Below are 14,077 nucleotides of genomic sequence, written 5' to 3'. Positions count from 1 at the left end.
TCCTCCCGAGTCCTCGCTGCCCTCCATGTCTCCCATGGCCTTAACGTAACTGCCACTGCGCATCCGCCTGCACGGGATCTCGCCCGCACCGCCTCCTCCCTTACCCAGCGTCCCGCTCCAGTCACCTGCAGGCACCTGCCAAAAGACATAATACACTTACACTAGCCGCAATGGATCTGGGGCAAAGGATGTCAATTAAAACATCGGAAATGTACTTTAAAATACATGTGATGAGTTCTTTATAGTAGTAATTAGCAATTTATAGTAATGTATCTTTTTTTAAATAAATATTTGTATTTATTATTATTATTGCATGTATTATTGATGTATTTATTATTAAAAAAGTAAACAATTTTGTTCAAATATTTGATTTTTAAATATTTAATATTATTAATATTTGTGTGTCTGTGCTTGTACAGGATTTATTACTATAATTGTTAGTGCATTTATTATTATTATTATTATTATTATGATTATTATACAAATATTTGAAAACAAATTTGAAACATATTTGAAAAATGCTGTTCAGGTATTAATAATATATTTTTACCAAATCATTATTATTATTATTATTATTGTGTATATAAATATTTGTTAAAAAATACATATAATATATTATAATAATTATATTTGTAATAACAATGTTGGTTTTATATTTTTATGTTTAAAAATCATTATTATTGTATTTATTATTTTTATATATTTATTATTATTTATTATATATATTTATTATTATATTTACATTTTTTTATTATATAAAACATATAAAAAATAATAAATAAGTGATAAATAATAAAAAAAAGTGATACAAAATGGCTATTTGGTATTACAATCAACACACAGCCTACTATGAAATCTTCTATGCCTTATCCTTGTTGTTTTTGTCACAGTCTTAAGAAATCTCTCTCCCATTTGTCTTTCTTTCATGTCTGTGTGTTACCTGTAGGAAGTTGCAGGTCATCTCCTGGCCGTGGCAGGACTTGGACTTGAGCAGGGTCCGGTTGACGGTGGTGGAGCTCTTCTGAAGCACCTGTCGGGCCTGACTGAGTGTCAGCGTGGACCACGAGCCTCTCTTCACAAGCATGTGTTCCTCCGTCTGGCCCGTGGAGGGCGGCAGGCTGACCGTGGGCTTGAGGTTGCCGCTGCTCTTGGAGGATTTGAGTGAATGCGCCGCGATGGTGTTGTAGCCCTGCGGATGCGGTCTGGGAGCCGCCTGACTGTCCGACACGGCCCTGCCCAGCGTCATCATGCTAAGAGGGTTTCGATACGCCACCGCTAATGGGCCTGTGGCGGGTTGAGCCGGCGGCTCGTCCTCCAAACCGTCATCCGAGCTCCAGAAGCCTGAGAGATTGGGTCGCGGACGGCGTTTGGTGCCTTCGGTCTTGGCGTGGTCTTTGCTTTTGCTTCGCGTATTATTGATGTATTTATTATTAAAAAAGTAAACAATTTTGTTCAAATATTTGATTTTTAAATATTTAATATTATTAATATTTGTGTGTCTGTGCTTGTACAGGATTTATTACTATAATTGTTAGTGCATTTATTATTATTATTATTATTATTATTATTATAATTATTATACAAATATTTGAAAACAAATTTGAAACATATTTGAAAAATGCTGTTCAGGTATTAATAATATATTTTTACCAAATCATTATTATTATTATTATTATTGTGTATATAAATATTTGTTAAAAAATACATATAATATATTATAATAATTATATTTGTAATAACAATGTTGGTTTTATATTTTTATGTTTAAAAATCATTATTATTGTATTTATTATTTTTATATATTTATTATTATTTATTATATATATTTATTATTATATTTACATTTTTTTATTATATAAAACATATAAAAAATAATAAATAAGTGATAAATAATAAAAAAAAGTGATACAAAATGGCTATTTGGTATTACAATCAACACACAGCCTACTATGAAATCTTCTATGCCTTATCCTTGTTGTTTTTGTCACAGTCTTAAGAAATCTCTCTCCCATTTGTCTTTCTTTCATGTCTGTGTGTTACCTGTAGGAAGTTGCAGGTCATCTCCTGGCCGTGGCAGGACTTGGACTTGAGCAGGGTCCGGTTGACGGTGGTGGAGCTCTTCTGAAGCACCTGTCGGGCCTGACTGAGTGTCAGCGTGGACCACGAGCCTCTCTTCACAAGCATGTGTTCCTCCGTCTGGCCCGTGGAGGGCGGCAGGCTGACCGTGGGCTTGAGGTTGCCGCTGCTCTTGGAGGATTTGAGTGAATGCGCCGCGATGGTGTTGTAGCCCTGCGGATGCGGTCTGGGAGCCGCCTGACTGTCCGACACGGCCCTGCCCAGCGTCATCATGCTAAGAGGGTTTCGATACGCCACCGCTAATGGGCCTGTGGCGGGTTGAGCCGGCGGCTCGTCCTCCAAACCGTCATCCGAGCTCCAGAAGCCTGAGAGATTGGGTCGCGGACGGCGTTTGGTGCCTTCGGTCTTGGCGTGGTCTTTGCTTTTGCTTCGCCGGGTCGCTTTGGCCGCATCGCCGGCTTGGCCCGCGGTGATGCTCCCTTTGACCGCCGAAACCTCCAGGGATTGGGACTTGGCGAAGAGTTTCTGGACGGACTGCACCAGGTTGCGGATGCGGCTGGGACTCTCGCTGCGCTGCTTGGAGCCGCGGCTGCGCCGGTGGAACTGCAGCGTGCTGAAGCCGTCCCGCTGCAGCGGTAGGTGGCGCTCCAGCTGGTCCAGCAGGTTGGCCGGGAGCCGGTTCATCTTGGCGGCGGCCGCGGATGAGATGGTGGCTGTGCCGCTGCTGATCATGGCTGGAGCACCCAGTCCCAGACCCAAACCCATGCCCATGGACATGGAGGACGTGAGGGTCCCGGAGCGACTACCGGTCTGAACCACACAAGCCTGCTGAGACAAAACACACCATCATAAAATTAATTGAAAAATATTCAGATACACTATTTACACTACTTACTATTTTAAGTGTGAGCTAAATATGATTTCAAAACTGTACATTTGTTGACTGTATTACATATATCACATGCACAATATTAGAACAGTTTAACAAATATTTATATGGTATTATTAATTATTAAACAAATATTTGCATTTATTATTATTATTGCACTTATTATTTATGTATTTATTATCATACAAACAATTGTACAGTATATCACCTGTACAATATTACAATTAGTTCAAATATAAATAAATTATTTTGTAACAAATATTTGTATTTATTATTAAATATATTATTATTATTATTATTTATGTTTATTATACCAATGTTTGTATAACACATGCACAATATTATAATTAGTTTAAATATAAATAAGTATTTGTTAACAAATATTTTATGTATTATTAATTATTATACAAATATTTCTTCTTATTATTATTATAATATATTACTACACTTTTATTTATTATATTATCTTAAAGCATTTAAAAAATGTCAAGAAAAGTTCAAATGAAGCCCTGTTTGACTGACACTGATTTTATCACCAGAGACTGTCAACTGGCTGTAATTTTCGGTCATACATATTAATATCACATATAAATATACATATTATTTTTTATATATACGTTAATATACATATTCATTTTTTGCATTTAAAATTGCAAAATGTAAACATTTCAAATATTTTTATTTATTTATTATGTATTTCTTTATTTATGACAACAAATGCACAAATTAATTATTTAAATTAAAAGTTCCGATTCGCTACAGGAAGCCTTTGTTCACCCCCCGGAGCCGTGTGAGACACTTTTTTTTATGGATGGGCGCTTTTTATTTCACTTCTTTTGGACTGAAGCCCTGCAACACCCGCTGACTGCAATGATAGAGCTTGGAATAGCCAGGACAATTTTTAATGTAACTCCGACTGGATTCGTCTGAAAGAAGAAAGTCATATACACCTAGAATGCCTCGGGGGTGAGTAAAAAACAGCCTGATTTTCATTTTTGGGTGAACTAACCCTTTAATATTAATATATTATTACGAATTTCAATAAATATATATTAGTCAACAAACTTACCTTTTTAAACTCAAAACATATGAATTTAAATTGTGATGCATAATGCATGAAATAATGGACAAGATGAATAATTGCATGAATTTTTGATGTGTATTCCATGCTTTTTTTATCGATTTCTATTCAAATGTATATTGTTTATAAATTTATTTTATATTTTACATCTACACTATTGTTCAGTCTTGTTGAGTCAGTACTTTTTTATTTGAAGGAGAAGAATACATTTTTTAGCAAATTCTTTTATTCAGCAAGGATGCATTAAATTAATCAAAAGTGACAGTAAAGACATTTATAATGTTACAAAAGTTTTCTATTTCAAATAAATGCTGTTCTTTTGAACTTTCCACTTATAAAAAAATAAAATTAAATAAAATGTATTTCAGTTTCCACAAAAATATGAAGCAGCACAACTGTTTTCAACATTAATAATAATCAATATAATATAATATAATCAATATTCAAATAATAAGAAATATTTCTTGAGCAGCAAATCAGCATATTAGAATGATTTCTGAAGATCATGTGACACTGAAGACTGGAGTAATGATGCTGAAAATTCAGCTTTGATCACAGGAATAAATTACATTTTAAAATAAAAAAAATAAAAAAAAAGTTATTTAGAATTGTAATAATATTTCCCAATATTACTGTTTTTACTGTATTTTTAATCAAATAAATGCAGTGTGGTGTCAGTACCTGTGTGTAGTCGCTCTGCTCCGGCTGGTTGGTGTAGTGGAGGCGTGGGAAGGTGCTGCTGGTGGCCAGCTGGTTGTTGAGGGGCAGCAGGCAGTCCGACTGCAGCGTCGTCGGGGTGGAAACAGGAAAATGATGGAGGTGAGGATCCAGAGTGGCGTAATGGTTGACGGTGGGGCTCAGGAGGAAGGCAGCATGGGGGTCCGGGGCCAAGGGACACAGGGGCTCCTGGGGGCCTGCAGTAGGGTCGCAGGTGTCGGACAGATGGTGACTACGGTTGGCCCCTAAGCCTTTCATGGTTGCTGCGCAGGGTCGGCTCTAGAACATGATCCCAGATGAAGAGAGACGACGGCCCTGGAGGGCGACCCCTACAGGGCAGACATAGAAACACACGGTCCGTGTCAGTTCAGATCCAGCTGGTTGCAATGATGAACCTGCTGAGCGTAAGTGCACACTGGTTTTCTTCAATCATGTTTTCAGGTCTTTGCAATTAACTGAAATGAAATACATTTAAAGAAACACTAAAATTACTAAAACTGAAACTGAAATAAAAATAAAGCTAATTAAAATGTGTGCTTTTTTAATTGAAAGAATATTAAATATAACTAGCACATGAAAAATTAAAACTTAAAGAGAATTAGCAACTAACTAAAATAAAATATGTTTAAGAAATATTAAAATGATTAAAACTAAAACTGAAAATAAATTAAAGCCAAGTAAAATATATAAAAATATTTTGTTCATAGAAATAAAATTAAATATAACTAGTACATAGATGAAAATGTACACAAACATTTTTTTCTTAAAAACGTAATCGAAACTTACTGAAAAACTGAAATAAAGTTTAATAAATACTAAAAATACTAAAACAATTAAAAATTTAAAGAAACTAAAAAATAAATTGACAAAAGCACCACAAAATTACTAAATCTGATGTTCACATCTTTGCTTTTCCATTTGAAATTTGGCAGTCACTGTGCGTTCGCGAAAGTGAAAACGCAAACGGTAATGCAAGATGTGCAATTGCGCTTGGATTATGTCACAATTTATGCGTCCACATATGGAAAACGCAATAAAAAATATAATTTGCAATTCCTTTTAAAAAATAGTCTGGATTATCCTTCCATACTTACGTTCACACAGAACGCGTTTTTCAGTTCCAAAACTGTGGACCAATCAGAAGACCCCAGAGGCGGGGCAAGTGGAATCTGTGTCTCATTCAGCTCGTCTGCTGTTTCGTTCAGATATGTTTTATGTATAGTTTCACAACACTAAAGTCAGATCATTCTGTTTTTTGCTTCAAATTTCGAAATTATACAGTCTAATTTAGATTAAAAACTACTCATGCTGCATGTTTGCTGCATCTTTGTTTAGACCATGATTAAAATCCAGTGGTTGCCTCTAATTTTAAATGGAAAGAGCACAGACAAAGCCTTAGTTTGTTCATATTAAGAGATTTCTTTTATTTGTGTAACTTACTTGTTTGATTTGGGGTTTGTTTTAAAATTTCAATTTAGTTTTGTTATATTTCAATTTCACAAAGAAACGTGCAGCAATAGCCTAATAAAACGCCACCTTTTAATTTACTGTCTTCAATCTCAATTTGTAAAAAAAAATTGAGAGAAAATCGAATCGTGAAATCAAAATCGTGAATCGAATCGTGAGTCGAGTGAATCGTTACATCCCTACTCGCCATCATGCTCATTGTTGTACCTGCCAGTGACTAGCAACCAACTTCCTGTTTACACTTTTACGCGCATGCCCAGTGTGCAGGAATGGTCATGTGACATGCGTTTTCGGTTGTGTAGTGGGGACGGGGATCGTTTCTGAAACGCAGTGAAAATGCCGGTGTAGACGAGGTTTTAAAATGAAAACGCAGGGCGTCTCGCGTTTTTTAGAAGCAAAGATGGGTTCTGTGAATGACTCCTTAATATCTAAAACGTATATTCCATCTCAAGTAAACATATCTTGATTTTTTTCGATTTTGGTTTTTGTAACAGAAAACAAGACAAAAACACTGAGGAAGACAACATTTTTTGCATTGTATTTCTTCATTATTTCAAACAGTGAACAGCAGGTTTCTATAGTCTACATGCAAATTCTTCCCAATCAAACTCTCTCATGCTCACATTCACACTATTCTACTCGCGCCCGTGAGGCTCATGAAACCAGCGTCTTCATCATCTGTGAGTCGCTCTTCCCATCGACATTCATCTGGAGCTGGATATGTGAAAGTCACACACTCATTGTGAGCCGAATCGCCCGAGACATCGACTCAAACGTCTCCGCAGATCGCAGCGCCATTCACAAAACCTCACAAAGAGCTCTATTGGCATGCTAAACATAGATGTTTTCATCTATCATCACTGCTCTCAATGGGGCCGCGCGATGAGTCACGGCGCCGTCAAAGAGCCTGAACAGCTCGTTAGCATTCGGCCCGCAGCTGCGCCTCCTCCCGAACGAACGGGCCCCCGGAGGAGCGCCGTCACCGCTCGCGCTCGCAACCCGAGGCCATTACAAACACCTCACGCGCGTTTGCTACGAGGAAACGAGTTAGTTGACAGTCATTTTGCGTGCGTTTGAAAGCCACCAACTGGGGTCCTGATGCCTGGCTGAAAATAAAAGAAATCAAAACGCGTGTTTCGTGTGTGAAATGTGAAACTCTCACGAGGAAATGTCACTCCAGTGACCTTCATTGTGTCGTTTGCGGTTTGTTTAAAGGTTGAAATAAAAATTCTGCTGCCATTTACTCACCTTTATGCCTTATGGGGTTTAAAAGACGATTCATATTCAGTAAGATTAATGCACTTAAGATTTAATGCACTGACACTACAGCATTAGAGCAAAATCTGAATCGAATTAAGCTGAATAATAACAATTTTGTCTTTTTAAGAGCTGCTTTATAGCTGAAATGTATTCTTTTTTTCATAATTGATTCATTCGACAACATTAACACATCAACTAGCATATAATTTGTTTTAAAAACAATTTTGTTAATTGAAATAAAACAAGTAGTAGATAAAAATGTTAAACTTAAAAAAATAAACTGTTGTCTTGAAATGTTGTCTTGGCAACTAACTGAAATCAAATAAGTTAAAAAAATACTAAAATTAAACTAAAACTGAAATGAAGCTTATATATATATATATATATATATATATATATATAAGATATATAACTGAAATAAAATTAAAATATCCAGTAGATGAGCCAGCCATGCCATAAATGCTCATTTTCATTTAATGTCGAAGTACTCAAATAACTAAAACTAAATAAACTAACATTAATAAATAATAAATTACTAAAACTTTAAAGTGAAAACAGAAAATATAAAATAATATGCTATAATTTATTTATAATTTTATTTGATGTATGTCAAAATCTGTCTATGTGAAACATGAATTATTTAGGGGCTCAAAAATAATAATTACAACTATTTATTTCTAATGGACTCAAACTTATTCAAATACATTAATGTCACAGATAAAAGCATTAAAGACTCAAAAAGTGGCTTTAGAAGCAAATATATTTATTTAAAATCATTTAACATTACATTTTATAACAAAATGTTAACATTTTAAGATATTTTTTGAATAAACTGTATTAAATTACCACTTATAATCTAAATATTTATTATTTATTAACTAGACTGTTAATTCTTTCATTAATTAATTAATTAATTAATTAATAAGAATGATATATCATTATTAATTTATAATTAAATAATTATAGTTAATTATTTACATTATTTATGAACTAGACTTTATGAAGCATTTTAAAAGTCTGGCTATGTGAGATGTGTGAAAACAAAATTAGCATCTATAATCAAAATATTTACAAAGTACATAAATAAAAAATATTTTGATTAAAATATGCATGAATGTTTTGCACGATGTGAATTAAACCAAAACAGCAAAATAAGCCAAATGACAATCACATTTGGAAAGTGTTTCATCTAAATCCATTCAGTGCGGTTTTACCTCTTAGAAAAGCCTCACAACACTGAGGCCCAAAGCTGAATTTAAAGCAGGACATGCAGCAGCGGGACGTCCCGCCTTCCTCAGATCACAGTGTGATTACTGACCCAGCGCTCATCTCTGTCCTCTACTGGAAACACAACCACATCAGGAACAACTACAGCACTGAGCCAGAGTGTCAAACAGCACACTATCACACTACTGTAATATGTCTGTACAGCAGGCACATTTACTGTATGCATACAATATCCAGATGACCTGCTACAAGTTTGTAGTAAACAACAAAGCCCACTATATATATCCAACAATGCAATGCTATCAACTTGACCATCCACCCAATTTTCAAAACTGCAAAATATTTTTTTCTGAGACTGTAACCTTGATTTTGCTTGTTGAATAAAGCATGGAACCTAGTGAGTGTGCGTACGGTACAAGTGCACAATGCAGCATACCAGCATTTGAAACACTTATTATGCCATGATGCATAGTGATTCATTTACTATTTCATAAGCACTGTAATAAGAATCAGACAGGGAAAAAATATAAATACATTTCACACTTTTAAGAGCGCTCCAAACAAACTGATCACTAGTAAAACCATTAAAACATTTTCGTTACTTAAAATAATATACATATATATATATATATGTATTTTATTTCAGCTAGTTGCCAATGCAACATTTCTGATTTTTGTTTAGTTTACCTTGATGTACTAAAATAACAAAAACTGAAATAAAATTAATACAAACTACCTAGACAAAAAATAAATAAATAAATAAAAATGACTTTAAAAACTTTTAAAATTAATATGAAAATAGAAAAATAAAAACAAATTCTACATATTAATAAAAACTTTAAAGACATCAAAAAATTAAAATAAAATAAAACATAAAACATAAAAACGACAAAACACAGCAAAATTACTAGAACTTTAACTAACATTATTATAAACAATATATAAATATATAAAACGAATCAAAATATAAATAAAAACTATATACTGTAGACATATCTTAAAAAACAATAACAACTACAAATGACAAAAAACCAAACAAATTAATAGTTATAAAAAATCAAATAATATAGTAATAAAATCAAAATAGTAATAAAAACTATATAGACTTTAAAAGAAACCTACTAAAAATGACAGAAACAGAATGACTAAAAGTTTAACTAAAGTTAAAATGAAAACATAAAATATAAAAATTTGTTGAAAATATTAATAAAAAAACAAAAACTAATAAAAATGACAAAAATCCAACTAAAACGTTAACTAAAATGAAAATTTCAACTGAAAATATAAAATTGTAAACTAATTCAAAACATTAATACAAACTTTAAAGATATCTCAATGATACTAAAATAACACTGCCAGTCATCTGTGCTAACCAGTCAAAATATAATCCTGGAGCCCAGTCACGTAACCCCTCCCCCTCAAGCCCAACAGGCCACGCCCCTCCACCTCTGACCCGCCCCCTGAACACAGACGATGGATGAATCTGACAGTCCACATGAATCCCTGAGGAATCCCTCATTAAAATGTTGTGCGGCTGACCGTGTGTGAAGGAAGATGGAGCATCTGCGGCCGGTCATTTAAAGCAGTTCTGCCCTCTGGAGACGATTAAAGCCTTACGTGGACCTGTCAGCTTCAGAAAGTCATTAATGGCCCTTTGATGGATCTATGGGCTGCGTTTAACAAACTAAATAGGAACCTGGGAAATTATAGAACAGGACTGTGAGATAATGACAGATCCAGGGCGGCTAAAACTCCTCAGCTTATTCTAATGAGGAAGAGCAGAGTCTGCAGAAGCAGCTGTTTCCAGATCAGTGCTTATCATTAGCATAAGCAGATGATGAGAGTTTCCAAACGATGAACTGAGATCATTCCCTTTCAGGACACCGACCCAGAGCTCACCGATCAGACGCTGTGTGCTTAAAGCTAAACTTCTCTTTGGCTTTCATATTTCAGTTATAATCTTCATTTTGAGTTGGTGAAGTACAGTAGGTTTCTCACTAGAGAAACGATTGTGCTTTGATCAAATAAAAATGTATTATTTCATTTATAATTTAATAATAAATTATAACAAATTATAATTATAAATATAATATCAAATTATATCATATTTTATGTATTATTATTATTATTATTATTTCATCTAATATTTTTTATGTATTTATAGCCAAATATGTGTACAAATAAATATTATTATTCTAACAAAAATATTATTCAAATATTAATTTTAACAAATATTATAACTGATTTAATTTATATTATATATCTCAATATAAACTAAATTCAATAAATCACAACCCTCTCACAGTTTAAATGAATAGTTCACCCAAAAAAATGAAGATTTTGTCCTCATGTATTGACCGCAGTGTCATCCCTGTGCTGCTTAACGTCTCATTTTGTGTTGCAAACAATAAAAAGCAAATAAAAGAAAGCAAGTCATTTGAGGTCAGAATGAGGATGAGTAAAAGATGACAGAACTCCTTCCTATCGTCACACCAGGGCTCGATTTTCCTGCACATGAAGCGCTGGAGTCGTGCTGAAGTTCATTAGGAAATAAATGAGCTTCCTGCGCTCTGTTGAGGCATCTGTTCTGGATCTGAATGCTGCACAAATGACTTCCGTCACTCAACAGCAGCCGCGTCTGAAGCCTCTGTTCCTCACTGATCGGGCTGAACGCTGAAGGACTGAATTCTTGGGCCTTTATTAAAATGTGCCTGACACACATTCAGACCTTGAAAAGACACCTGCCTCTATCTCGTGTACATTGTTGGAGGTGTTTGCTAAGACAAGCATCATTTCTGACCCGTATGAAGGTCAGCTTCAGCTTCCAGAGCCTCTCTGTGTGTCCCAGTGCTAACGCATTTTTCTGTCTACTGCTATATAGATTGTAAAAGACTATATTATTCACAACAGCAGCTGAAAACAATGACTAAATAGCTGGATACTGGTTAACATTAACCAATAACCCACCTAGGTGACATCAACCAAAAATAAAAGTCATTTACGAGGCGGATTATTTAATTTTGATTATTGAAATGATCAATATCAATATTTTCAGTTGGTCAGTTGGTGGTTGCCATTGACTTCCATAGTAGGAAAAAAAAATACTATGGAAGTCAATGGCAACCACCAACTGTTTGATTACCAGCAATCTTCAAAATATCTTCTTTTATGTTCAACATAAGAAAGCAACTCATACAGGTTTGGAACGACATGAGGGTGAGTAAATGATGACAGAATGTTCATTTTTGGGTGAACTATCCCTTTGAGATGAATCACTTGTTGCATTAATCATCTGTAAGTCACTTCAGATAAAAGCTTTGCTAAATAATATGAATGCAATAAATGTAAATGTTTTCTTGCTCTTTTGTACATCACAGTTTGATACTATGCAAAAATACTAATTATATACTTAATTATGTATATTTCTGTCAATATGGGGTGCTGTGTGTACATTAATGAGGAAAAAAAATTAACTTAAATTATTTTAGCAAATGGCTGCAATATAACAAAGAGTGAAAAATTTAAGGGGGTCTGAATACTTTCCGTACCCACTGTATATATATATATAAAGAAACTAAGAAAAATACAAAAAATGCTTCAGTGGGGTTCTTTATTAATATTCAGTATATTAATACACATTATAATAGAATTTACTCTAAAATAACAAATATTTGGATTTAATTTTTTAATATATAAATATCCTTATTAAATAAATAAATATATAAAGATTTTTTATAATATTAATTTATATTATACTTTTGAAATTTTATCATTACCTGCTGAAAAAATGGCTAAATATGTACTATAATAAAAAAAAAATAAAAATAAAAACATGAACAGATATTTTTGAATGGCTCTCAAGAGTTTAAATTATTATTATTTTCAAAAACTATTTTAGTATAAATTCTATTATAATTGTATTAATATTTTGAATTAGTTTTTATTTATATATTTTCTGTTTTCATTTTAATTTTAGTTAATTTAATTTGAGTTAGTTTAGTAATTTTGTTATTTTTTATAATTGTCTAAACAGTTTTTTACTCGTGTATTTTGGTTTTATTTTTAGCTATTTATAAATTTGGTTATAAACTAAAAAAAGATAAATGTTGGCAAATAGCTGAAATAAAATAAGTTTAAGTTTTTTTATATTTTATTTTATTTCAGTTAATTTATTTGAACTAACAAAAGTTTTTTTTTTTTTTTAATACTATAATAACCTTGCTGAGTACTTGACTACTCAAATACTGGCACATGAATACAGTTTAAAAATGTTCAAATAGAAAACAGTTATTTTAAATTGTGTTTAAAATGTTAAAATTACTGTTTTATAGTATTTTGAGTTAAATAAATCCAGCCTTGGTGAGCATAAGAGACTTTCAAAAAGATAAAAAAGAAAAAAATGACCAAAAATCTTACTTTTGAACAATAGTGTATTACATTTGAAATGTGTTGTTTATCTAGAATAAAATCACTTCAAGATTCATTTCAGAATACTGAACACAGAAGACACTGGCAGAGCACATGCTGTAAAAACAAACTGACAGTGCCGGGTCACATGGGCCACTCTCTGAGGCTGTTTGTTTGCTGTCACAGGGTCAGACGTTCCCTCTCTCTGTTTCTCTCAGAGCTCCATGGACCAGCGCTGACATAACGACCAAACCCCGCGAGATCAGACCGCAAAAAACCTCCATTCACGCACCCCACCGTCTGCAGCGGGGGACCGGGAGGAGAAGTTGACAGAAAAACAGAGATGTCACACGTCCCCGTGAGGCTGATGACTCAGGATCTGTGTGCGGTTTGTGAAAGTGTGAGAAATGGCTGCTTTCAGAGTGCAAGAGTTACACTAAGAAAACACTAGTTTCTCATTTTCTCTGTTTGCCGAACTCGTTTCAGAGCTGTTGGATGTCCAGTCTAACATCAGTTCTTTTCAGTGCTCTAACTAGTCTGAAGAAGATGTTAGAGGGGTAGATGTGATATACAGCTAAATATTTCTTGCTATTTCACAGCCTTTGCATAATATCAAATATATAGCTCAAAACAAACTTAAGCTCTGAGATTCAAAATGTTTAATGTAAGAAGTGAAATAATATAGTTTTTCTGTTTATATTTTATATTTTAATGTACAGTACAATGTAGAAATATATATTACATTGTGATACAAATTAATTGTTGACTAAATAAAAAAAATAAAATAAAAAACAGATAATTTTGAATAGTTCAATCATGACAACTCTCGCAACATTTTAGCATGGTGTTGGATATGACAATGTTAATGTATTTGGTCTTGGCGGAACAGATCTGCTACGCTGCTGCTGAATTGCTGCTGCTGTTGGTTATTGCTGTAGTTGTAGATTATTGCT

At 33.6% G+C, this 14,077-nt stretch overlaps 1 protein-coding gene across 1 annotated transcript in view; it reads right to left on the bottom strand.

Annotated features, from left to right (window-relative positions):
* Positions 1-14,077, bottom strand: part of LOC107737053 (disks large-associated protein 4-like) — a 163,577-nt gene that overhangs the window by 42,425 nt on the left and 107,075 nt on the right. Inside the window, exons 3-6 of the mRNA XM_016548457.1 lie at positions 4,728-5,092; positions 2,041-2,904; positions 941-1,381; positions 74-135 (exon numbers count right to left, since the gene is read on the bottom strand). Coding sequence (XP_016403943.1) covers positions 74-135; positions 941-1,381; positions 2,041-2,904; positions 4,728-5,021 — 1,661 coding nt within the window. The 5' untranslated portion in view covers positions 5,022-5,092. The remainder of the gene's footprint in view (positions 1-73; positions 136-940; positions 1,382-2,040; positions 2,905-4,727; positions 5,093-14,077) is intronic.

Source organism: Sinocyclocheilus rhinocerous, unplaced genomic scaffold (assembly GCF_001515625.1).
Source record: "Sinocyclocheilus rhinocerous isolate Xijiao unplaced genomic scaffold, SAMN03320098_v1.1 scaffold464, whole genome shotgun sequence".
NCBI classification, from domain to species: domain Eukaryota; kingdom Metazoa; phylum Chordata; class Actinopteri; order Cypriniformes; family Cyprinidae; genus Sinocyclocheilus; species Sinocyclocheilus rhinocerous.
Note: the sequence above shows the minus strand (reverse complement) of the source record. Positions and strands in the feature narration are given on the sequence as shown.